Genomic DNA, 23,906 nt, shown 5'->3' with positions numbered 1-23,906 from the left:
GTTCCGTGGCTCCTTAAACTTCAATGTGCATGCGAATCACCTGGGGATCTTGCTGACTATTCAGATTTCGATTCAATAGGTCTGGAGCGAAGCCTGAGACGCTGCGTTTTTAACATGCTCCCGGGTGATGCTGGTGCTTCTAACCCAAGGACCACACTTTGAGTATACAAGGGACAAGACTGTCACTTCTACCACCAGTTGTGCGTATGCTGAGTCCCAGAGTCCCAGATCAGCGTCCCGCACGTCCCCGGCCTCCCGCCAGGAGAGGAAGAGCCAGGGGCGGAGCGGGAGGCGTGGCGCGGGCCCCGCGTGGGTCCTGCCAGAGATCACCTCGGCCCCTTGGAGAGGCCGCTGAGCTGCTGCGGGGCAGGAGGGGGCGGGTCGGCAAGGGCGCGGCCTCAGAGAGCGGGGCGCACGATACACATCCCCGCGATCGCAGCCCGGCGCCCCACTTGGCCATCCGCTCCTGGCCCGCCTCCTCTTGTCACCTCCCGTCTCATCCTTCTCGCTCCTTCCCCGCCGCATACACCGCCATCCGAGTGCCTCAGAGAGCCGGAGGTGGTGTGCGGGGCTGCAGGGCACGACTTCAAGCGGTCCTCAGCTCCGCACTAGCGGGCACGGGTAACAGCATGGACACCAAGCGCTGCTTCGCCAATCGCTTCGATGACTACCAGGGCAGCCTGCTGGCGGGCCAGTGTGAGGAGGCGGTGGCGCCCTTGGTCACCGCCACCATCGAGCGCATCCTCCAGGAGCTTCCCCCACTTGGGGCAGCGCCGAGGCCCGAGGGGCGACGGCCGGGGCTAGCGGCTGCCAGGCGTGGCTTTTTGGCGGCGTGGCCGGAGTGGCCTACATGCTCTACCACGTATTGCAGAGCCCCGGGAACCCTACCTGAGCTCAGCTATGCGCCTCATCGACGCGTGCGCCCGCGCTGAGGAGTGGGGCGAGCCGGACGCCGACACCCGCGCTGCCTTCCTGCTCGGGGGCGCGGGCGTGTACGCCGTGGCCACGCTCGTGTACCACGCCCTGGGCCGGTCCGACTACGTGCAGCCGCTGGGCAAGTTCCGGGCTCTGTGTGCCGTCTGCGCGCCGGTCTCCTTCCTGGAGTGCGGCTCAGACGAGCTGTTCGTGGGCCGCGCAGGCTACCTGTGTGCCGCGCTGGTGCTCAAGCAGAAACTCGCCCAGGAGGTAAGAGGTAGCCCCGGCCGCGGGAGGGCGCTCGCCGCTTGCCCGGACTCCTTGGCTCCGGCAGCACTGCCCCGGGTTGTTCTCCATCTCTTTGTTACTCTTTGTGTGGTGCTAGCATTTCGTCAGTCTCTTGAGGTCTGTCTCCTGCTTTTGTCCGTCTTCTTTCCTGTCTTTTTCAGTCTCTCGTTTGTTGAGATTCGGCGTCTGTGCGCTTTGTCCGTGTTTTTACGCTGAACGTGGCATCACTCCAGATGCCTGTTAGCTTTCTGGGGGATGACAGTGTGGCCCTTTCAAGTAAGATGAAAACCTCAGAAATGGAGGGGATTTCCTTTCCTTTGACTCTGCTGTCAAAAGCTGAGGCATCCTCGAATGTTAGAGTGCTAGAAAGTAATGGAACTTTTCGGGGCCGATGTGGAGGTAAGTTGCTTCTGGAGCCCTGGGTCTGTAACCAAGAATAACTACTCAGCCGTGGGTCTGATGTGTTTACTGTCTTGCTTACTATTCAGTTCAACCCATGGCTCTTATTAAATGCATATCTGATAGGAGTGTCCCCTTTAAAAATACATAAAGGTAGACGGAAATGTACCCGGAAATGTACCCCATTGTGGTTGCATGTGCATTATTTCACTTAAACATATTTGCTTAGGATGGGCAAGACCACAGCTTTCTTGACAGGCAGCTTTTCTTGATGAATAACTTTACAGTGGCTCCTAAAAGTGAATTGGTTTTCACATACGTATTTTTTCCTGGACTCACTTTGAAATCAGCATGTGGTTATTAGAAGAGAATATGCCAGTTCCTGTGGAGTAGGAAAAAGAACAAAACTCTGAAGGATCATAGTGACTAGAACTGAGAGAGAGGCACTTCCATTCATAATCCGCTGGAGCCAGGTATTGTTCTAGGGAGGAAGTGACACATTTAACTTGGCTTTATTTAGGTGAGAAAGGCGTTTGAAGAAAAGTTAAAGGTATATATAGTGTTTTAAAAGAGTAACTTAGATAACCTCTACAGAGGCAGACCGGTTTTTTGTTTTGTTTTGTTTTGTGTTTTTTTTGTTTTAATAGCAGGTGAGGTTGATTCAAGTGAGAAAAAAGATGACTAAAGAAAGTGCACTGTGTTAGCTGGGCAGCAAAGGTCTATGTCACAAAGTTGTCTTGAAATAATTTGCTCTGCTTCTGAGTCACTGTTACTACCAGCAGTTATTCAAATGCCCTTCCAGTTGTAGAAAACCTTTTAGCAGGCCACAGAGATATTTACATATCATTTGCATTGTATTTGCATCTGCTCCCCTCACCTTGTAGTCTGGCAGCAGGCGGTTTTCAATTTTTTTTTTCCAATTGTTTTCCTTAATCTTGCCTCTTCCCCTTTCCATGCCTTGAGGCCTTTTCTCCAGAATGGAGTGGGAAGAGTGTGTGACCACCAGGTCACACAGGTGGAAGCAGACCAGAAGGACTCTGCCCAAAAACTGGTGGTTTGGGCCAATCTGCAACACTGAGCCACAAAGACATTTATTAAGACCTCTCTTCTGCCCTCCTGCCAAACCAGATCTATTTTTTTTTTTTTTTTGTACTAATCGAGTTGAGGTGCTTTGGCCCCTGCTCCCAGGAGATGGAACAAGCTTCAAGGATAAGGAAAAAAAAAAAAAAAAAAACCCAGCTCTTAACCTGAGCAAACCAGTTAGTTCCAGTGCCAGCTGCAGCTGTGGCAATTCAGGACTTTCTGGCTTGAAAGGTGTAGGGCAGGGGCTAAGCACGCCAGGCTGGAAGCCCTTTGAGGGGAAAGTACAAGTTTTACACACCATCCCCAACCCGCAAATCCTAGCCAGCACAGGACTTTGCCCTCAGTAGGTGATCCATAAACCTTGATTAAATTGAATTGCGAATTTGTGTCATTTCTCTATAAATAATCTGTCAGTATGACCTGGGTTTCTTCCCCTCCGATGTCATTTATATTCACATTCCTCTGGCAGTTCCCTCAGTTAACACTCTAATTTAGATCCTCCCCACATTACTTGGCACATCTTTGCCACCTAATAAAGAGTTGAATGAATGAATCACCATATATTGGGATTGGTGCAACATACTTTGAGCTGGAATCTCCCACTCAAGCCCTTCCATCTACCCCTAAGAAACAAATATTTCAAAAGACACTTTTCATCATATTATTTCCCTGCTCAACATACTGCAGTGGCTCCCTATTACTTTTTCTCCAGTGGCTTGTCATTTCACAGTTAAAGTTATGATTCTGAAAAATCCTGAGAAGGCCCCACATGATCTAGCCTCCTACACACCTACTCTACTCCTTGCTCATTCTTCAACCACACTGGCTGTCTTACTGTTTTAGTTACTTTCCCGCCTCAGTGTTTGTTCTTACGGTTCTTTCTACTTGGAACACTCCCCCTAGATATTTATAGCTAGAGCTCTGACCTTGTATAGGTCTCTCTCTCTCTATATATAAAATATATATATAATATATATATATAAAATATATATATTAAAAAATATATTTGTTTTTTTTTTTTTTTGAGATGGAATTTCGCTGTTGTTGCCCAAGCTGGAGTGCAATGGCATGCTCTTGGCTCACTGCAACCTCTGCCTCCGGGGTTTAAGCGATTTTCCTGCCTCAGCCTCCCAAGTAGCTGGGATCACAGGCGTGTGCCACCACGTCCAGCTCATTTTTTTATTTTCAGTAGAGACGAGTTTCACCATGTTGGCCAGGCTGCTCGCGAACTCCTGACCTCAGGTGATCCACCCGCCTCGGCCTCCCAAAGTACTGGGATTACAGGCATGAGCCACCGTACCTGATCTATGTATATATATTTTTTGAGACAGGGTCTCAGTCTGTCACCTAGGCTGGAGTGCAGTGGTGCAACCATGGCTCACTGTAGCCTTGATCTCCTGGGCTCAGGTGATCCTCCTACCTCAGCCTCCCAAGTAGATGACACCACAGGCACGTGCCACCACACTGGCTAATTTTTTTGTATTTTTTGTAGAGACAGAGTTTCACCATGTTGCCTAGGTTGTTCTGGAACTCCTGGGCTCAAGTGATCTGCCCGCCTCATTCTCCTAAAGTGCTGGGATGACAGTCATAAGCCACTGTGCCTGGCATTGTATAGGTCTTTACTTCCTCACTGAGGCCTTTCCTGACTACCCCATTTAAAATTGCAACCCCACCCTCAACTTATCCCCCTTTCATGATTCGTTTTACTTAAATTGTTTATGCCTTTGCCAATTAGAATGTAAGCTCCATAAGGGTAGACATTTTTGGTTTCATTGATGTTCATTGCCAAGACTGCCTGGCACATTTTTAGATACCCAGCTTTGTGTGTGTTTGCAAATATCACCCAATTTTAGTGGTGCCCCATTTATATCGATATTTTCCTTTATGGTGGTAGTTCTGGTGTCATGTTTAAAGAAATCCTTTCCTACTGCCAAAGTTTCAGTAAATATTTGTTAAATGAATGAATGAGTGAATGAATTATAGTTTCTTTCCATTATTTTTCTTGGCTTAAGCTCAACCAATAAAGCAGTGCTTATTAAACTTTAATGTGCTTAGGAATCACCTGCAGATCTTGTAGAGCTGCAAGTTCCTGGGTGATGCTGATATTGCGGGTCCATAGAGCATGCTTTGAATAGCAAGGCAATACTGTGCTGCATAGGTTTTGGCATTATAACTGCCACCTCTATTAAGGCATACTGTGAGACACCATTCTATGAAGCTTGATAGGTTTATTTAAAACGTCTGTAGTTTAGAATGCTGATTACTATATCCTACCTTTCACTCTAAAGACCCACAAGAGGAATTGCTCTCAGATTGTAGAGACAGTAATAGTTGTGTGACTCCTGGCAATTGATTGAATTGTAAAAATCTTCAAAATATGTCATGTAACTGATTCTGTTTGTCACTTTGTGTTGGCTACTAGGGAGTGTATGGCTAGAATTGTGGTCCATATAAGCTAGCATACAGTACCTTAGCAGATCTATTTTTATGTGTAGACATTTCCCCTGGGTTTATCTAATTTGTTTCTTCCTTAGTTTACCCTTTTGTAGGTTCTTTTCTTTTTATTTGATTTTCGTTGTTTGTACTTACGTTTCTAAGGTTCAGATATAAGGAAAAGATGTATGTGTATCTGGCAAGAGACATAGAATCCCTCTCTCCAGGCATGTATTTTAACTTAACTTGGCTTTCCTGGAATAGCTCAAGGATTTCTTAGGCAGATATCCTTGAGCAATGGGGCACTGAAGTCTCAAGAAATCATGCCAGAAAAACTTATATTGGGTCCATTCGGCTTTCCACTGATCGGTGGAAATGGAGCGGACAATGGCAGAGGGATTAGGGGGAGACCTAGGATCTCAGTTAAAATAATAACTCCGCCACTGAGTGATCTTGGAAAAAAATATATATTTATTTTGTTTTATTTTATGTTATGTTATTTTTTATTTTATTTTATTTTATTTTATTTTATTTTATTTTATTTTATTTTGAGACAGAGTCCCGCCCGTTCCCCCAGGCTGGAGTGCAGTGGTGCGATCTTGGCTCACTGCAAGCTCCGCCTCCCGGGTTCTCGCCATTCTCCTGCTTCAGCCTCCAGTGTAGCTGGGAATATAGGCGCCTGCCACCGCGCCCGGCTAAGTTTTTGTAGTTTTAGTAGAGACGGGGTTTCACCGTGTTAGCCAGGATGGTCTTGATCTCCTGATCTCGTGATCCACCCGCCTCGGCCTCCCAAAGTAAAAAAAATATTTTAACATCTTTGAGCCTCAATTTCCTCACATGTAAATTGATTAATAAGAGCTTTTTCGTTGACTTGTTCCGGTTTTCATTCATTCATTCAGTAAATGTCAGGTTTCTACATGGTGTGAGGCAACTTACTAGATGCTTGGGTTCAGTAGTGAACAAAAAATATAAGTCTGTTGGTGAAGAAAAAAATAACATCAGTCGTTTTAGTTAAGTGCTCTTAAGGATGTAATCAGGAACTAACTGAGGACAGGTGGGAAAGGGGAGGGCTGCTGTTTGGTAGGAAAGCTTCTCTGTGGAGGCAACGTCCTGGCTTATCACTAGAGCATGGGAACCAAGTGGCTGCGCTAAGAACAGGCATTCCAGGCAGAGGGCAAGAGCCCCTAAGGTAGGAAATGACTTGGACATTTCAAAGAAATAGAAGGAGGCTAGCATGGCTGGAGGAGAGAGAGAGCAGGGCATAGAGGAGTTTGAAACCATGGAAGGAGACATGAGCAGGGTAAAATCAGATCCTGGAGACCCAAGTTAGTCAAAGTTAGGAGTCTGCATTTGTTTCGTGTTTAAAGGAGGAAATATCTTGATCTAACTTACCTTTTAGAAAGATCGCCCTGGTTTTTTGCATTAAGAGTGGATTGACAATATTAAGAATGATAACAAGGGGGACTGGTTATGGGGGGGTGTAAACCCCTTTTGTGCCAAGGACTCCTTGTCAGTCTGGTGAAACCTATAGGACCTCTTCTTAGGATAATATTTTTATTTTTATTTATTTATTTTTTTTTTTGAGACGGAGTCTCACTGTGTCACCCAGGCTGGAGTGCAGTGGCCCGATCTCGGCTCACTGCAAGCTCCGCCTCCTGGGTTCATGCCATTCTCCCGCCTCAGCCTCCAAGTAGCTGGGACTACAGGCACCTGCCACCACGCCCGGCTAGTTTTTTGTATTTTTAGTAGAGACGGGGTTTCACCGTGTTAGCCAGGATGGTCTCGATCTCCTGACCTCGTGATCCACCCGCCTCGGCCTCCCAAAGTGCTGGGATTACAGGCTTGAGCCACCGCGCCCGGCCAGGATAATATTTTTAAATGCATAAAAGATAACACACAGAATTACAAAGGAAGTCAAGTATATTGCAACCCCGTCACCAAAACATTTTTAAAATGTGTGAGCAGTAGTGTATGTGCTCCTTTATTAACACATTAAATAAGATTTTACGGCAGGTCTAATGATGATGATACTTTTGAAACAGTGATGAGAGTCAATGATATTTTGAGATACCTTCCACAGCTGCAGCGTGGCATGCATATATCTGTGATTTCTATAGGTGACAAAGTCACAAGTACAACTAGTGGTTTGTGGTTTACATTTGTAAGGAAATGCTAAGTTGTTTAAGTAAGGAGGGAAACATGTAGATGTGATTTTATTTCCCCAGCCAAAGATGACTGGTTTGGAAGTTGCTGTGATGACCAGTCCTAGATAAAGTGCCTAGCACAGTGCTTGGCACGTAGTAGCTGCTAAATGGAATCAATGGTAGCCTTTTTCACTACTACTAACAGAAAACCTAAGGTAATTCTGAATATCAGATAGAAAATGATACTCAATATGACGTACCTATCTTCCTGCTGTGATTTGAAAACAACAACAACAACAGCAGCAAGTTACTGCAAAGTTGTTAATTGGGTCTTTGGCTCATTTCTAAGGCAGGTGGTTGGCAGCTGTATAAGGGGCAATGCTTTTAGCTGTAAATAACAAAATGTCCAATAAAAAGTCATCTAAATAATGAGACCATTTATTACCTCACTTAGCAAGCAGTGGAAAACTAGGCCACTCCAGGATTGTTTCAGCAACTCAGGAGAGTTATCCAAATCCAAGCTCTTTCCAGCTGTTTTCTCTGCTGTTCTCAGTGTTTGAGCTGTTTCACCTTTCAATGTTGTAAGATGGCTGCTGTCATTGCAAACATTGTGTTCCCCTAACTGCAGTAGTGATCGTACACTAATCGTGCTCCCCTAACTGAAGTAGTGAGGTAAAGTCTGAGGCTTTTTCCCCCTGCATCTTTGTCTAACGTCATGTAGAACACTCTATCCTAGAAGAATTTCCCTTCTGACTCATTGCCCAGCACTTGGTCATTAGTCAGTTCTAGTTTCAGGGAGGCTGGGAAGGCTAGTGTTTTTATTTTTAACCTCGATCATTGGACATAGGTTCTGATATGAAAAAAGGAAGAAGGAAATGGCTACTGGGTCGTTACCAAAGCATCTGCCCTTTTGCATCCCTTGGCAAGGTCTGTCTTATGACCTCCTTTATCCATTCGCTTTTCCTCCCTTTGGTGTTTCTCTTCCCTTTTCCAAGTCACCTCCATGCATCATGACACCTGTAAGGCATCTTGTTTTTGCTGTCAGCTAGCTGCCAATTAAATAAAAGCTGGGATATTAACTATTAATTAAGATTTAAACTAGTAAAGTTTAGTAAAGTTTGGGGAGCATTTTTCCTAGTTTTTCTTAAAAATTATTTCTCTCGGCCGGGTGCGGTGGCTCAAGCCTGTAATCCCAGCACTTTGGGAGGCCGAGATGGGTGGATCACGAGGTCAGGAGATTGAGACCATCCTGGCTAACACAGTGAAACCCCCGTCTCTACTAAAAAATACAAAAAACTAGCTGGGCAAGGTGGCGGGCGCCTATAATCCCAGCTACACGGGAGGCTGAGGCAGGAGAATGGCGTGAACCTGGGAGGCGGAGCTTGCAGTGAGCTGAGATCCGGCCACTGCACTTCAGCCCGGGCGACAGAGCAAGACTCCGTCTCAAAAAAAAAAAAAAAAAAAAAAAAAAAAAAATTATTTCTCTCATCAAAGATCTAAAACAAAATGAGTCTTTAAATTGTTTATTTAAAATTTGTTTTAAAAGTTAACATTTTTTTCTTTTTTTAGAACAGTCTATTCCATAAAATACCTGTATTTTATCCACTTATACAAATTATCATATTATACATATATTATACAGCTTGGTTTCTTGCTTAATGTACATTGGACATCTTTGCATATTGTATAGAGAGATGTAGCATTCTTTATATTCGTTCCATTTAATGTTATACTATAATTTAACCCTATTGATGGACATTTAGGTTTACTCGTTTCTTCTTTTTTGCTATCACAAATAAATAGTGCCATAAATAATATAAATGCATATACATATACAGTAGTCTCCCCGTATCTGCCAGGGATATGTTCCAAGACCTCCAGTGGATGCCTGAAACCGTGGATAGTAACAAATGCTACATATACTGCTTTTTCGATTTGATAACTGAGACGCCTAGAGACTCCTACTAAGTGACCAAGGGGCAGGTGGTTTACAGAGTAGATACGCTGGAAAAAGGGATGACTCACGTCCCAGGTGGGAAGGAGCAGGATATCCAAAAACTTTATCACACTACTCAGAATGGCATGAAATTTAAAACTCAAGAATTGCTTATTTCTGGAATTTTCTGCATAGTATTTTTGGACCCTGGATGTCTGCTGGTAACTGAAACACACATATATATGTCTTTCTATATTTGTATTTTTGCCTGCTTTTGCAATTATCTATGTAGGATAAATTTTTAAAACACAATTGTTGGGTCAAAGTTGACATATACTTTTTATTTGATAGAGGATTATCAAATTGCTCTCCAAAAATGTTCCATCAATTTCTATTCCCTCCACCCGCATTTGGGAGTGCCTGTGTTGTCACTGGGTTTCATCTGAGTTTTTAATATATGCCAAGCTGATGAGCAGGAAGTTAGGATGGAGGTTTCCAGAGTAGAAACTGAGTCTCCTTATTGTTCCTTTCAACTTTTACCAAACAAAATGCATGTGTAGGATTTCATGCATTCTTTGGATTTGAGCAGTCCCCATTTGTTAGGCAGGTGTGTGTTGCATACTGCCTAAGTAAACCCTGAAACCCTGAAGTTTGGCTTGAAATGACGGCAGGGTTGGGCAAGCTGGATTTTTGTAGGCTGGGTCCAATTCCTAATTGGCTGGTTACAGATTCACCTGGAAGCGGGCACTTCTATGGGCTACAGCTTAGACCCGTTGTTATCCATGACCCAGAACCCAGTGAGTGCTAAAATGATGTCATACGAACTGACAATGATCGATCACTTATTTCCACACACTGTTGTAGGAATTTTTCATGTATTATGTCACTTTTCAAAATGTAGCTAAGTGTAACTTTGTTTGTTAAAATTTTATTATTTGTAATTGACAATCATTGTATATATTTATGGGACACAATGTGATGTTTTGATACATGTGCACATTGTGGAATGAGCAAATCAGTCTAATTAACATCTCCATCACCTGACATACTTATCATTTATTTGTGGTGAGAACATTTGAAATCCGCTTTTAGCAACTTTGAAGTATAGAATACATTATTGTTAACTATAGTCACCTTGCTGTAGATCATCGGAGCTTATTCTCCTGTGTAACTGAAACTTTGTACCCTTTTACCACCTTCTACCCTTTCCCTGCCCATCTTCCCCCAGCCACCTCCAGCTTCTGGCAATTACCATTCTACTCTCACCTTCTATGAGTTAGACGTTTTTAGATTCTACATATATGTCACTTAATACTACCAACTACCTTATAACATAGGCACCATTATTATCGCCATCATATCCAGTAGGGAAACTGAGGCACAGAGAGGTTGAGAAACTTGTTCCAGATCACACAGCAAGTCAGTGGCAGAGATGGGGTTCCATCTTCCCCAGGCTGGTTGCCAAATCTGTGATTTCAATTGGTGATCCTCATATTTTAATGTGCATGCAAACCCCAGGGATCTTGTTAAAAATCAGCTTTTAGCTCAGTGAATCTGGAGTATGGCTCATGATTCTGCATCTCTACTGAGCTTCGGGTGATGCCGCTCTTGCTGGTTTATGGAGCAGACTTGAGCACAACACTCTGAATTACAATTTTTTCCCCAGTTTTACGGGGTTGCCTGTCAACAAATGTAACCGAGTCCACAAACTTCATGATTTTCATCATTTTTTCTTGTACTAAGGATGACTTCTTCCATAGGTGCAAAAATAGCAGCTCTCCGGTTTGTATGTTATACTGAAGGAAAGAGTCACTTCCTGGTGTATCTCCTTGCATGTTTAAGGAATCTGCTGACATCTATTGAATGAATGAGCAAATGCATGGATTTCTTTTTCATAATAGGTGTAATTTTTCACCATATACAGCAAGTTTTTAGAATTCCTTTAAAGGCCCAAACCATATCCCAGCAGTTTTAAATTATTTCATCATAATTCAAGAGACACTTTATTACATTATTCCCAAACAGAAAACATGAGCCTGATAATCATGATACAATGCCTGTTTAATCATTCAATTGATTTTTACCTGTATCACATAAAGCAGCTTCTCTTCCAACTCTAAATTAATTTAAATTAAAAATGATCAGATATTTTCTTTTTGATTTTCTAATCACAATGATTTAACAGACCTACTCAATCCAAAAAGCTTTAGATACACTTTATTTATATCTTTCATCTGTTAATATACATTCCACTAAAACTCAAACTTATTTGTATTATATTTAAAGAGAACATAGTTCATGATTTTTGTTAGAGTAAATGGAAAACTAAATACCGTAAAAATTCTTTTAAATGAACTTAATTATTTATTTTGCCAATAACTAAACTCCCAGTGCTCTATAAGGAGATTGTTTTAATGGAATTTTATTGAATGTATTGGCCTTTGAATGTGAAAATGACAGATCATATTAATTTCTTACTAACTTCTCTAATTACACTTTTGCTAGTTTATTTAGTAAATGATGTTTGTCGTGTGATTGGCTGCAACACAATATACAATGGATTTCCTCCAAGTGACAGGGCGGTCCTGTAGTATCCCCACATGGTGATGGTCTCTTGGTACACTGGTCCAACAGTTCATGATATGTCCAAGTCTTTCTCTTCATGATTCAACTTACAAGTTCATCTCTGACACCAGTCAAATACAATGATTTGATTGTTTGGTTTGTCTCATAAAAAAACAAGTTGTTCTCATTATACACACACATGCACACAGATATATATATGCATGTGTATATAAGATACACACACATGCACACATCACTAAACTCTTCCTAATTATTTTCTTTATGGTTTTAGTTACTAGGGAAACCTGCCAAGATAACAGGCCCATTATTCTTGGAGCACTAGCCATTTGAACAAACTGAATTTTCAAGAAGTATTTGATCTTTCTTTCTGCAAGCTGAATGAAGGAGTGTTTTGTGTAAGATCAGATTTTCCTTTCTGAATAGCCTTAACCATTCAGCAAACCAGAGAAATGAACGACTTTGGCCCGTTAATGTGTGAGTATGGCTATCTGGGTCATAAAGAAGCTGTTTTTCAGATGAGAGACAAAGTCTTACAGACTTCGTTGGTAAAAACATCTAAATGAGAGGTGGCAAAACAAATATTGGTCATGGCATTATGTGCTATTAGCTGTTCCTGTGCCCATCTGCTGGCCCCATTACTTTGTGCGGAATGGATTCCCTGTGCTCAGTGGTGTGTTGAAATCTGGTGTCCATGGCAACAAAAGCATCACCAATCTCAAAGCAAGCACTGTCGGGACCAGCTGAATCTCTGCTTACACAATGAGTTTAGGAAGGAGACACATTTCTAACAGACTTTACAGCTATCCAAAGCTGAAGAGATCCAGTGTCCAACCAGAAAGGACGTATTGTCCTCATGCATATATCATTAACATAATCTTGCTTTTTAAAATGTTGTGTTTTTTTTTCTTGTGAAGCAAAGAGAATTGCACATTTATTACAAATTGCAATTGTTGAAATAGGCTGGACTCTCAATGAAGACAATAAAGCATGATGGTTAAGAACAGTCTTTTCAGATTCAGGTAGCCTTGCGATTGTTGGACTCCACTGCAATATTTGGTTGACTTTAAGCAAGTTACTTAGCATCTCTGAGGCTTAATTTCTTCACCAACAAAATGCAATTCAAGCAGCACCTACCTCATAGGTGTGCTATGAAGGGCCACTGAGAATGTGTGGTAATGTGCTTGGCAGAGGATGCTCCCAGGCATAGACTAAGAATTCCCTGTGTCAGCCATGATTTTGAGTATTGATGGGCTTCAGCATAGGGTGATGAGACAGTGTAACTGCATTTACACTGGGATGGAGTACTCCTCCAAATGTCAGTATCTGTGATTCTTTTTTCTTGGATCTATCTGATAACCATAAACCCTCTTTCAACCTACTACTTGGTGAAGACAGTGGCTGCCAGTGTTCTGGATATTGATTCTGAGTATTGTTGGGCTTTAGCATAGGGTGCTAAAGCACTCTACGTTGACTAAATAGCATATGTATTCTTTTGGATGTTCAGCCAGTCTGTCTAATATTCCCTGTGGTGGCATTCAGAGCTGCTGTGACCCGGATGGCAACAGCAAAGCTTTGAGATTTTCACACAGAGGTCATAAAGGGCTGGGGGGAAGCCCTCTGCTCTGCCATGCAGGAGATTAAGCTGAGCTGCTCAGGCAGATTATATGTCAAAGGAAATTGAGTGGGTGGGCATCAACCCTAAACAAGGACTTGTGTGAATTACTCTGCACTTCCTCCAGGGAACGGGCTCTTTTCTCTTTTAAAAACTGTAGGATCTTTGCAGTATTATAAGAATTGGCTTTCCTGTCTCTCTGATTTGTGCTCCTTGGAGTAAATCACCTGATTGGCTTGAAGATACTGTAAATTGCTATGCAGGTGACGTTGGAATATTTGCTTCTTACTGTTCCCCACTCCAATACCCTATTCTGAGTGGTGGATTCAATGAGCTATTTTTTGTTCTTAAGTTCTCTTCTTTGTTTCTGGAGACAATTTGCTTCCATAGCACTAATTCAGAATTTCAGAGGAATTTCAATAGTTGTGACACTGTCAAAGTGACAACCTCAAATAAGTTTTCCTCGGCAAATGTTCCAGGTCGTGTACATTTATTAGCTTGTTTCAGAAAAGGGTTAATACAATCAAGGATTCTTTCAAGTGTTTCTTCAGCTTCTGGGCTCAGAAAGTATTTTTTTCTTGCATTAATGCCCTCCTCTATTAGTATTTGAAAGCTACGTGGCATAGACTCACTGTCAGTTTTACAAACTTAAATCTGCACTTCACTCTTTCATTCGTAGCTCCTATTTATATTCATTTATCACATAATGCTCTTGATATTAACAACTATGCTACTTTAATAATAAAGCTATAATTATGACTTTCCCCTATCCCTAATCAGGGGTGGGGGTGTCATGTATATTGATTAGCTCTGCTTATGATCTTTGATACCACACCAACTGGGGTTCTAAGTCTTGGCTTTAATCTCCGTGTGGGTCTGTTATTATTATTATTATTATTATTATTTTCTGACACAAGTGTTTCTTAACCTGCAATGCATTAGAATCCCTCGAGGGCTTGTTAAAACACACATGGCTGGGCTCCACTCCCCAAGTTTCTGGAGATGGACCTGAGAATTTTCACTTTTTTTTGAGACGGAGTCCCGCTCTGTTGCCCAGGCTGGAGTGCAGTGGCCGGATCTCAGCTCACTGCAAGCTCTGCCTCCCAGGTTTACACCATTCTCCTGCCTCAGCCTTCCAAGTAGCTGGCACTACAGGGAGAATTTTCACTTTTAACAAGTTCCCAGTGATGCTGCAGCTGCTGCTGGTCTGGGGAAAACATTTTGAGAATGAATTTCTTAGACTATACCCTTAACCTTGGTCAAACATCTCTGAAATGTGGGAACTAGGTGAGGGCATATGGCAGCAGTACCATAAACTTATCACCACCAGAAAATAAATCAAAGGATAAGACTTACTATGTGACAGGCACTATGATAAGTGTATTTTCTTCATTTTACAGGTGAGAAAATTGTGACTTCGAGAAGCTTAGTAACTTGCCTAATATCACACAACTAGTAAAGTAGTAGAACCCACATTTGTCTGACTATATAACTTCTTAATTTCTATAGATTTAAGTCAGGTAAACCGTCCGCATGTTTTTTTTGTTTTTTGTTTTTTTTTTTTTCCTAAAGCACACACTTCTAAGAGAATCTTGGGCTTGTACCCCAAGACGTTTGGAAGAATAGCCTGAACTCAACTCTATCAAATGCAAAATGTTTCTAAAGTTTCTATTTAAAATGACAATACAGGAAGGTGCTCTACATTTTCCACAAACTTCCAGAAGCCTGGAAGTCTCAGCCTCCTGAACAGTAGAAAGGTTCAGGAATTGCAGGTTCCAGGTGTCTCTGGTGGTAGTGGGAGTGTGGGTCATTTATGAAAACTGAATTAGTTGCAAGTTTGATAAACAGTGGTTAGACTCCAAGATACTTTCCCAAATCTGAGCAACCAGATGATGGTCTTAGGCCAGGTTTCCCAAAAGTTGACCTTGAGATGTGGATTCATATGGAATTGTTTATTAAGGAAGTGTTCCAAGGAGAGAGCAGTATGAAAATGGGGAAAGTAGGAAGCAGTGAATGGAAGGAAACGAAGCAAGAGTGTGATCTTAGGCTAAATTCCAGTCTCTCTCTCATCTTGTAGGGAAGCTCTGGAGTGTATATTACACTCTAGACTGGAGGTACACTCTTGTACCAGTAATGAGCTCCAGCTGGCGGTGGGGGGTATGTAAATTTTCAGGTACTACCGACTCTCTTGGCATGCTGCTGAAGTTGCCCTTGTAGCCCAAAAGTAGGGCTCTGAAGAAGCCTGCAGGTGAGAGTTGTTAGAAGCAAAGTATATGGACATAGGGGGATGGCTTCAAAGAACTGATAAAGAAGCATCTGAGAAGGTTTGGTAGGGAAACCTGCAGTTCCTCCACCTGGGCCCTCCACACCTTAGTAGAAGCCTTGAGATTCACTTTTTTGACAGATTGAATTAGAGAAACTCAGCTTTGAGGCCCAAGGCACAGTCAAGGGCAGAGATGTGGTACTTCACTGAAGGCAGAATGACATGAAAGTTTACATGTTGAATTGTGCGTGCCTCCCTCCCGCACACACATTTAATTAACCTCTTCCTCAAATCCACATTCAGAACATTGGCAGCCACTGCTTCCAACAAGCAGTTGGCTGAAGGAGGATATACGGTTGTCAGATACATTCAAGAAAAAGAACCACAGATACTGACATTTGGAGGAGCACTCCATCCCAGTGTAAATGCAGGTACACTGTCTCATCACCCTCTGCTAAAGCCCATCAACTAGCTAGCCCTTTCCCATACCCAGAATTGCCAGGGAGCTTTTTAGGGTGAAACTGTTAAATAGGAACTGTCATTCAAAAGACATTTGAGGAACGTGTCTGATTTAAAAGGCAGCGATGGTAACAAAATATACAAATAGGAAAGCCAATCTTGGAGGAAACAGATGATACTGCATAAGAAAATTTCCTAATTGTCCAAATCTATAATTAATATTGTCAGAGAGGAAAGTAATCACATGTCTGAAATGAAAGCAGGATATTGTTGAAAGGAATATTGAGAGAACAGAAAAGAACTCTTAGAAATTAAAAAATATGACAGCAGAAATAAAAATAATTAAATGCAAAAATGAGAATAGTAAGTTGAATAAATGTGTCTGAAAGTTCAACCAAAAGACAATGAGATTGATAATAAGAGAAAAGATTAGAGAAGTCCAACCTCTGTCTAATAGTTGGTCCCAATTAAAAGAGAACAAAGGGAAAGAGGAAAATTATGAAAAAAAGCAAGAATATTTTTTATAAGTGAAATACATGAGTTGCCAGATTTAAGCGACCCACCAGCATGTTCAATGGAAAAACAAAGAGAAGAGACTCTAAAAACTTCCAAAAAGAAAAGAAAAAACCTGGTTCCATACAAGGATTAGCATTGGACTTTTCATAGCAACTTAGAAATTGAAAAGACAATGAAGCAAGGTCTCCAAAATTCGTAGAGAAAATTCTTTGTCAACTAGAATTCTATAGCAGCCAAAATTATCAATCAAGTGTGAAAGTAGAAAACATATCTTTAGCTATGCAAGGTCTCCAAAAACATACCCTTTTTGTAGTTTGTCAAAAAGAGGAAATGAACCAAAACATTGGAAAATACGGGATCACGAAACCTGAGGCCCCAATATCAGTGGGTTCACAGGGAACTTCCAGGGTAGTAGTAAAAGGACAGTCCAGGATCACGGCTGGGTATTAATACCAAGGGGAGAAAAAGGAGACAAAAGTAGTCCTAATTGCACATGATATTGCTCAATGAATATTGATTTAGTCAAATAATGTGATACTATTATTTTGGGTAGGTAAGAAAGGAGATGTATGTATGGAGACATTATAAAAAAGCTAAAGTTTTTTTTTTTTTGAGACGGAGTCTCGCTCTGTCGCCCAGGCTGGAGTGCAGTAGCCGGATCTCAGCTCACTGCAAGCTCCGCCTCCCGAGTTTACGCCATTCTCCTGCCTCAGCCTCCCGAGTAGCTGGGACTACAGGTGCCCGCCACCTCGCCCGGCTAGTTTTTTGTATTTTTTAGTAGAGACGGGGTTTCACCGGGTTAGCCAGGATGGTCTCGATCTCCTGACCTCGTGATCCGCCCGACTTGGCCTCCCAAAGTGCTGGGATTACAGGCTTGAGCCACCGTGCCCGGCCAAAAAAGCTAAAGTTTCATCTTTCGTGTTAGCAGATTAATATAGAATGCCTAAATGAACACATAAAGAAATAGTTGTATAAGGATGTCATTTTTAAACTATGGAGATAAGTTGCTAGAAAAATATACAGATAAAAGTGTTTTAATTTTTTGCCTCAAAGGAGTTGATATATGGGTGGAAATAGGTGGGGGCAGGAGCCTGCTATTATTTTGAAGAACTCTTGACTTTTAAAACAATAAACATGTATTTCTTTGAGACATAAACATCAAGAAAATAAATGAGGACTCCTTAACTGACTTTACCTGTGCTTTTGAGCCATTATTTATACACACTCTGCTTTGTTCTTCACATTTACCTTCTTCCTGCCCAATGATTAAACAGTGTTCTTAGAGAACATTTATGAATGCCATCTAATAACAGAAATGATGTGGTCATTTATAGGTCAGTTTTGTCAACAAACATTTCCTCATCAAAATTATAGCTTGATATATCCCTGATATCCTTATAAGCCATACTAAATTAAGATTTAATGATGATGTTTTATTAGTAGAATGAAGAGTTGAATACCTCTGTGTTGATTCAAATCTTCATGTGGTTTTATTTACACAGTTGTGCCTTCCCTAGTAAAGTATTGAGTTAAAAATGAGGACTGGACCTATATTAAGCTTTTACCCAGGGAAAAGGGGTATGGGAATAGGGCTCAGTTAAAATAATTGAAAGTGAAAAGATAGATGATTAGAATACAATAAAGACTGGTTGAACCATTTATCTAAAGCAGAGCAAGAATAATAGTTTTTCACAGCAGTGGCTCTAAGATGCTCCAAGATCCTAAAATGCTTCCAAGTCATTGCAACCAAGAGAAACTAGTAATTATATAGACCATTAAGTTGCTAAGTGCATTTTACATAAGTTGTCCTATTTAATTCTTGCAGTATCTCTTCAAGTTGGATATTATTACCACATTCATTTTCAGAATAGAAAATAGAAAACATTGCAGAGAGGTTAAGTAGCTTTCCAAAGGTTATATGGTTGAGAAGTAGAATAATGATAACATTTGTTGCCCAAGCAGGAAACTTTTGACAGGCACCAACCAGTGGGGAGTCTAACAACAGATACAACCCAAGATTTACCTATGGGACTTATGGCCCCCAATTGATAAGAGATGGAGCCTCGTCCAGAACTCAAGTTCTTCTCCAAAGTTGTGAACTTTCTGCTGTCTTGGGATGGTGGTACTAATAGTGTTAAACAAAATTCCCCATTACCTAATTATACCAATAAGTGTTGACTGAATGGCAATTGTTTTTGTTTGTTGAGAGAACTTTCACGGGAGTGGGCAGAGCTTCTAAACCAGTCGTAAGGATTCAGGACTGAATTAGTTGCTTACTGTCACCCTAGACTCACCAAAGTAGCTTGAAAACTTGTAGAGAGGTGTCTGGGAGGCATTCAGATACAGGTAAGAAGTCCTAAATAGAACATATTGAAAGGACTGGTAGTGCGATGCTGGAGACAAGCATGGATGGTTAAGTATGTGGAGTGAAATTAGATGGCAAGTTGTGAAATAAACCACGAAGTGAAAAGTTTCTAACAAATTTGTTCCCTGAGTTTCTTCTGCTATTTTTCTCACAAGCCGTTTTTATAATTTTCTTGTTTCCTTTCTCTGGCATTTCTGGCTTCCCTTTTGGGTGTATTGCTCACTGCACGTACAGTATCACTTTTGTTTTCATCTTACATGTTTCCTAGGGAGCCTTTAAATGAGGCAACTCCAAGCTCTTACTCTTAGTTGCCAGTGCCTTTTTACTACTACAGAGCGGAATGACAGTCACCTTCCTGGCAAACAGAATATGCTCAATACATATTTGCAGAAGGAAGGAAGGAATACAGATGACATGTTTTTAATTTTATGAAACCATATAACTCCCTTTGAGGCTCAAGTATAAAAATCTCAAGAAAGGACAACCTATAATTTAAAACTAGCTCTTTACATGCTCCTGCTTAAATGTGTTTTCACTTTTATGGATCTGACAGCAGAGCCACTTAGGATTAAGTATTTGATGGACAAGATACTTGGTTGGTCATTAATATTTTCCTATTTTCACTCACAATCTGCCTTTTAACAGCCAAAAGATGGTAAAATTCTACCACTTGTACATTATAAAATGGGAAGTATGCCTAGCTTGTGACAGTTACGAAAGCAGAAGAAAGTATTTATACAGCATTTTATATTTCCCTGTGGTCTTTAGCTCTTTGTGTATTCTAGTTACTGTGTGCTATTATTTTCTTTCAGATAGAAGAACCCTTAGATTTTTTTACAAGGCAAGATTGTTAGCAATGATTTCTAACAGCCTTCATTTATTGGGGAATGTCATTATTTCGTCTTCACTTTTCAATGATAGTTTTGCTTATACAATATTCTTGGTTGATAAACTTTTCTCCCTTTTCAGCACTTCGAATATCCCAACTGCTTTCTGGCCTCCTTTGTTTCAGATGAGCAGTTGGTTTATGTTCTTAATGTGGTTCCCTTCTATGTGTTGAATCATTTCTGTCTTTTTCAAAAATTTAACTATGGCATGTCTTGGGATAGATCTGTGTGTGTATGTGTTTTTTTAATTTTTATTTTTGAGACAGAGTCTCGCTATGTCGCCTAGACTGGAGTGCAGTGGCATGATCTCGGCTCACTGCAACCTCTGCCTCCCGGGTTTAAGCGATTCTCGTGCCTCAGCCTCCCGAATAGCTGGGATTATAGGTGCCCGCCACCACGCCTGGCTAATTTTTGTATTTTTAGTGGAGACGCGGTTTTGCCATATTGGTCAGGCTGGTATCAAACTCCTGACCTCAGGTGATCTGCCTGCCTTGGTCTCCCAAAGTGCTGGGATTACAGGCATGAGCCACCATGCCCAGCCATATCTCTGTGTTTTTGAAAATGGGATTTGGTTGATCAGGTTAGGTGAGACTGGTTTTCATTAAATTTGGGAGATTTTCTCACATTATTTCTTCAAAAACCTTTTCTTCCCTTCTTTCTCGCTCCTCTCATTCTAGGACTCCAATTATTCATATATTGATTGGTGTGCTTGATGTATTCCACTGGTCTGTGAGTCTCCATTCAGTTTTCTCTAGTGATTTACTTTCAACTTCATGGATTCTTTCTTTGCTAGTTCAAATCTGCTTTTAAGCCTCTCTAGTGAAATTTTTCCATCTCAGTTATTGTACTTTTGTACTCCAGAATTTTTGCATTTTCTGTATCTTTATTCTCTATTTGACAACTCATCGTCTTAGTACTTTTCATTTAATCTTTAAATATGTTTCCTTAGTTTTGAATATATTTATAAAAGTTGGTTTGACATTTTTGTCTTCTAAGTCTAATATCTCAGCTCCTTCAGGGATAGTTTTCATTTAATGCTTTATTTCCTGTGTACAAGTCAGTTTCTTGCTTTTTTGCATGTCTTATAATTGATTTTAGAAGTGGACATTTTTGGTACTGTATTGTAGCAGCTACAGATTCTGCCCAGATTCATTCTATAGGGTCTGTCTCCCTTGTAGTGTGTAGCTACTAATGTTTCTACTCATTTTTTTTAAAGTCTTATTTTTTTTATTTTTAAACCTGGATACCTAGAGGTTTCCCTTCTGTCAGTACAGTATCCCACCCTTATGACTACATCTAACCTTCATTACCTCCATAAAGGCCCTATCTCCAAATATAGTCACATTCGAAGTTCAGGAAGTTTACAAATCTGCCTTGGCTTTTACTTTCTGGGTACGTAAGGCTTCACATGTAGCCAGGGACAAGTTGCTAGCTAGGGCAATCTCTGGACTTTCCTGAGTGAATATAGCCTTTCATAACAGTTGGGATACATGGGAGCTTCTTAAGGTTCACTATGGCTGTCTTATTGCTGGATCTCTCTGTTAAATTTACAGCTGAGTTTCTTATCTGTAGCTCACCCCAACTCATATTGCAACCCCAATTTAGCTGTGATGTTGATCTTCCTCAGTTGTTTGCCACTAAAACCGTTATTGTTTTCAACAACACCCCTCAGCATAGATTTTTCTGCACTTTAAAATCAGCCCTCTCCATCATCTAGTCTCATAGCCTGCTGCTACACCACAGTAGGAGTGCTACACCACAGAGCTAGGGGTAGACAGGCAGGATGGCAGGAGCTCAGGCTAATAATGTCACAAATTCACTGTATTTCTTGAGTCAATACCTTCAATTTGTTGTATGCCTTTTGTCATTTTCAAGAGTACTGAATTTTTTTGGCAATTTTATCCAGTTTATCATTGCTTTTTGCAAAGATAATTCACTGACCTCTTCACTCAGCCATGCTTGAAGTCTGTTTTTAGATGGCTATGCTTATGAAGTGTAGAAGGATGGAAACATTCATTGTGGGCCTACTGTTGTTGTTATTGTGTGTCATCTAGCTGATTCAATTTGGATACTTAAAAAAATACTAGGTTAAAAATCTGTTTTGTATTATATGAAATACACATAATTAAGTAAAATTTAAATTCATTGATTGGACATTTATTCTTAAAAAAGCACTTCTGTTTTTCATTTATTTCAAAATGTTCTCTGGAAAATGAATACTTCAAAAAGTCCTTTGGAAAATACAAATTAAAAAAAAATCTTGCACTAATGTGACTTTTCATATGTTAGAAATTTATAAGATTAAGAAATGTTGTAAGCCTTTTATATTAGCAGGGATTTAATTCCAGTGGCATTTTATTTATGTATACAAACAAGGAAGATTTCTTTTTAGAAATATGTAATTGAAGTACATTTTATATTTACTTGTATAGAAAAGTAAAAATAATTCTCCATGAGTGCATATATAGCCATTGCCTTATTTACTGCACAGGGTATCATGGGTATAAATTTTGATTATCTATGTGGCAATATCTCCATACATCACAGAGAAGAATTTTCTTTTTCTGAGGGGCAGTGGAATAGGGTTGTATGTGTTAAAATGTCACACTATAGATAATTAAATTTTATTTAAAACTATTATTTCTTTTTTGGAATGGGTTTGGCCAAATGTATCTTAACTCCTCAATGTTGTTTTGTCACCTGTCTTTTCATACAAGTAATGGTTCTCTGGGTTTATATTACATGGGTCAATTGAAGTTTTATTTATTTTCAGGAAGCAGGACAAAGACATTGTCTAGAGGCTGGGTTTTGATTTGGTTGCTTCTGTCCAACAGCAGAATGCCTTGGGGTATCTACTTATACTAATGAGTATAAATAGTGCTATCATAAACACCCTTGGTTTGCAGGAATGTGCTAATGTCTGAATATAACACAGTTAATTATGTCACTGTCCCTGCCCAGGGCAACTGCTACTGAAAGGAGGTACTCACATGATGAGGAAGATAGCAGATACACTAGTTTGGAATTAAGTGTTACTCCATTGCTGACTCCAAGAAAGAGGTTTAGGATGTTGGCTGTTTTCTAGAGAGCACCTAGCAGTTTTCATCTGGTATATTAACTTTCCATGTGGGCTTTTAAAAAAAAATTACTCTCGGCCGGGCGTGGTGGCTCACGCTTGTAATACCAGCACTTTGGGAGGCCAAGGCGGATGGATCACTTGAGGTCGGGAGTTTGAGACCAGCCTGGCCAACATGGTGAAACCCCCTCTCTACTAAAAATACAAAAAATTAGCTGGGCGTGGTGGCACACACCTGTAATTCCAGCTGCCAGGGAGGCCAAGGCAGGAGAATCGCGTGAACCCAGGAAGCAGAGGTTGCAGTGAGCCGAGATCACGCCACTGCACTCCAACCTGGGTGACAGAGTGAGACTCCATCTCAAAAAAAAAAAAAAAAAAAAAAATTACTCTTTGTTGGCCAGGTGCAGTGGCTCACGCCTGTAATCTCAGCACTTTGGGAGGCTGAGGTGGGCAGATCGCTTGAACCTAGGAGTTCAAAATCATCCTGAGCAACATGGCAAAACTCAGTCTCTACAAAAAATATAAAAATTAGCCAGGTATGGTGGTGGTGCACAACTGTGGTCCCAGCTACTTGGGAGGCTGAGATGGGAGGCTTACCTGAACCTGGGAGGTCAAGGTTGCAGTGAGACATAATCACCACTGCACTCCAGCCTGAGTGACTAAGTGAGATACTATCTCAATAAAAAAAATATTTGTTTTGCTTATAATTATATATCTTTTTAGTTTTCTTCACAGGAAAAAAGCCAATTCAGTATTAAAATGCTAGCCAAGATTGAGGGCGAGTACACAGAAGTCTGCACATTCAAAGAAGCAAGACAAGCTTTTGAAAATAATAAAAAAAAGTAAGTATATTGGGAATTAAAAGAAAAATTCGCACAGATTTGCCTATCTTTTTGGTGTATATTTGAAATCTGCATCCCTGAATTACGTACACTGCTAGTAAT

General features: G+C 40.9%; 1 protein-coding gene across 1 annotated transcript; it reads left to right on the top strand.

Moving 5' to 3' along the window:
• Positions 1-321: 321 nt before the first annotated feature.
• Positions 322-23,906, top strand: LOC102117846 (lanC-like protein 3). Its single transcript, XM_045383517.3, has 2 exons — positions 322-1,185; positions 23,686-23,906. The coding sequence occupies exons 1-2, from the start codon at positions 901-903 to the stop codon at positions 23,806-23,808; spliced, it is 408 nt and encodes a 135-aa protein (XP_045239452.2). The 5' UTR covers positions 322-900; the 3' UTR covers positions 23,809-23,906.

This window comes from Macaca fascicularis, chromosome X (genome assembly GCF_037993035.2).
Source record: "Macaca fascicularis isolate 582-1 chromosome X, T2T-MFA8v1.1".
Taxonomy (NCBI): domain Eukaryota; kingdom Metazoa; phylum Chordata; class Mammalia; order Primates; family Cercopithecidae; genus Macaca; species Macaca fascicularis.
This window is presented reverse-complemented; position numbering and strand designations above follow the sequence as displayed.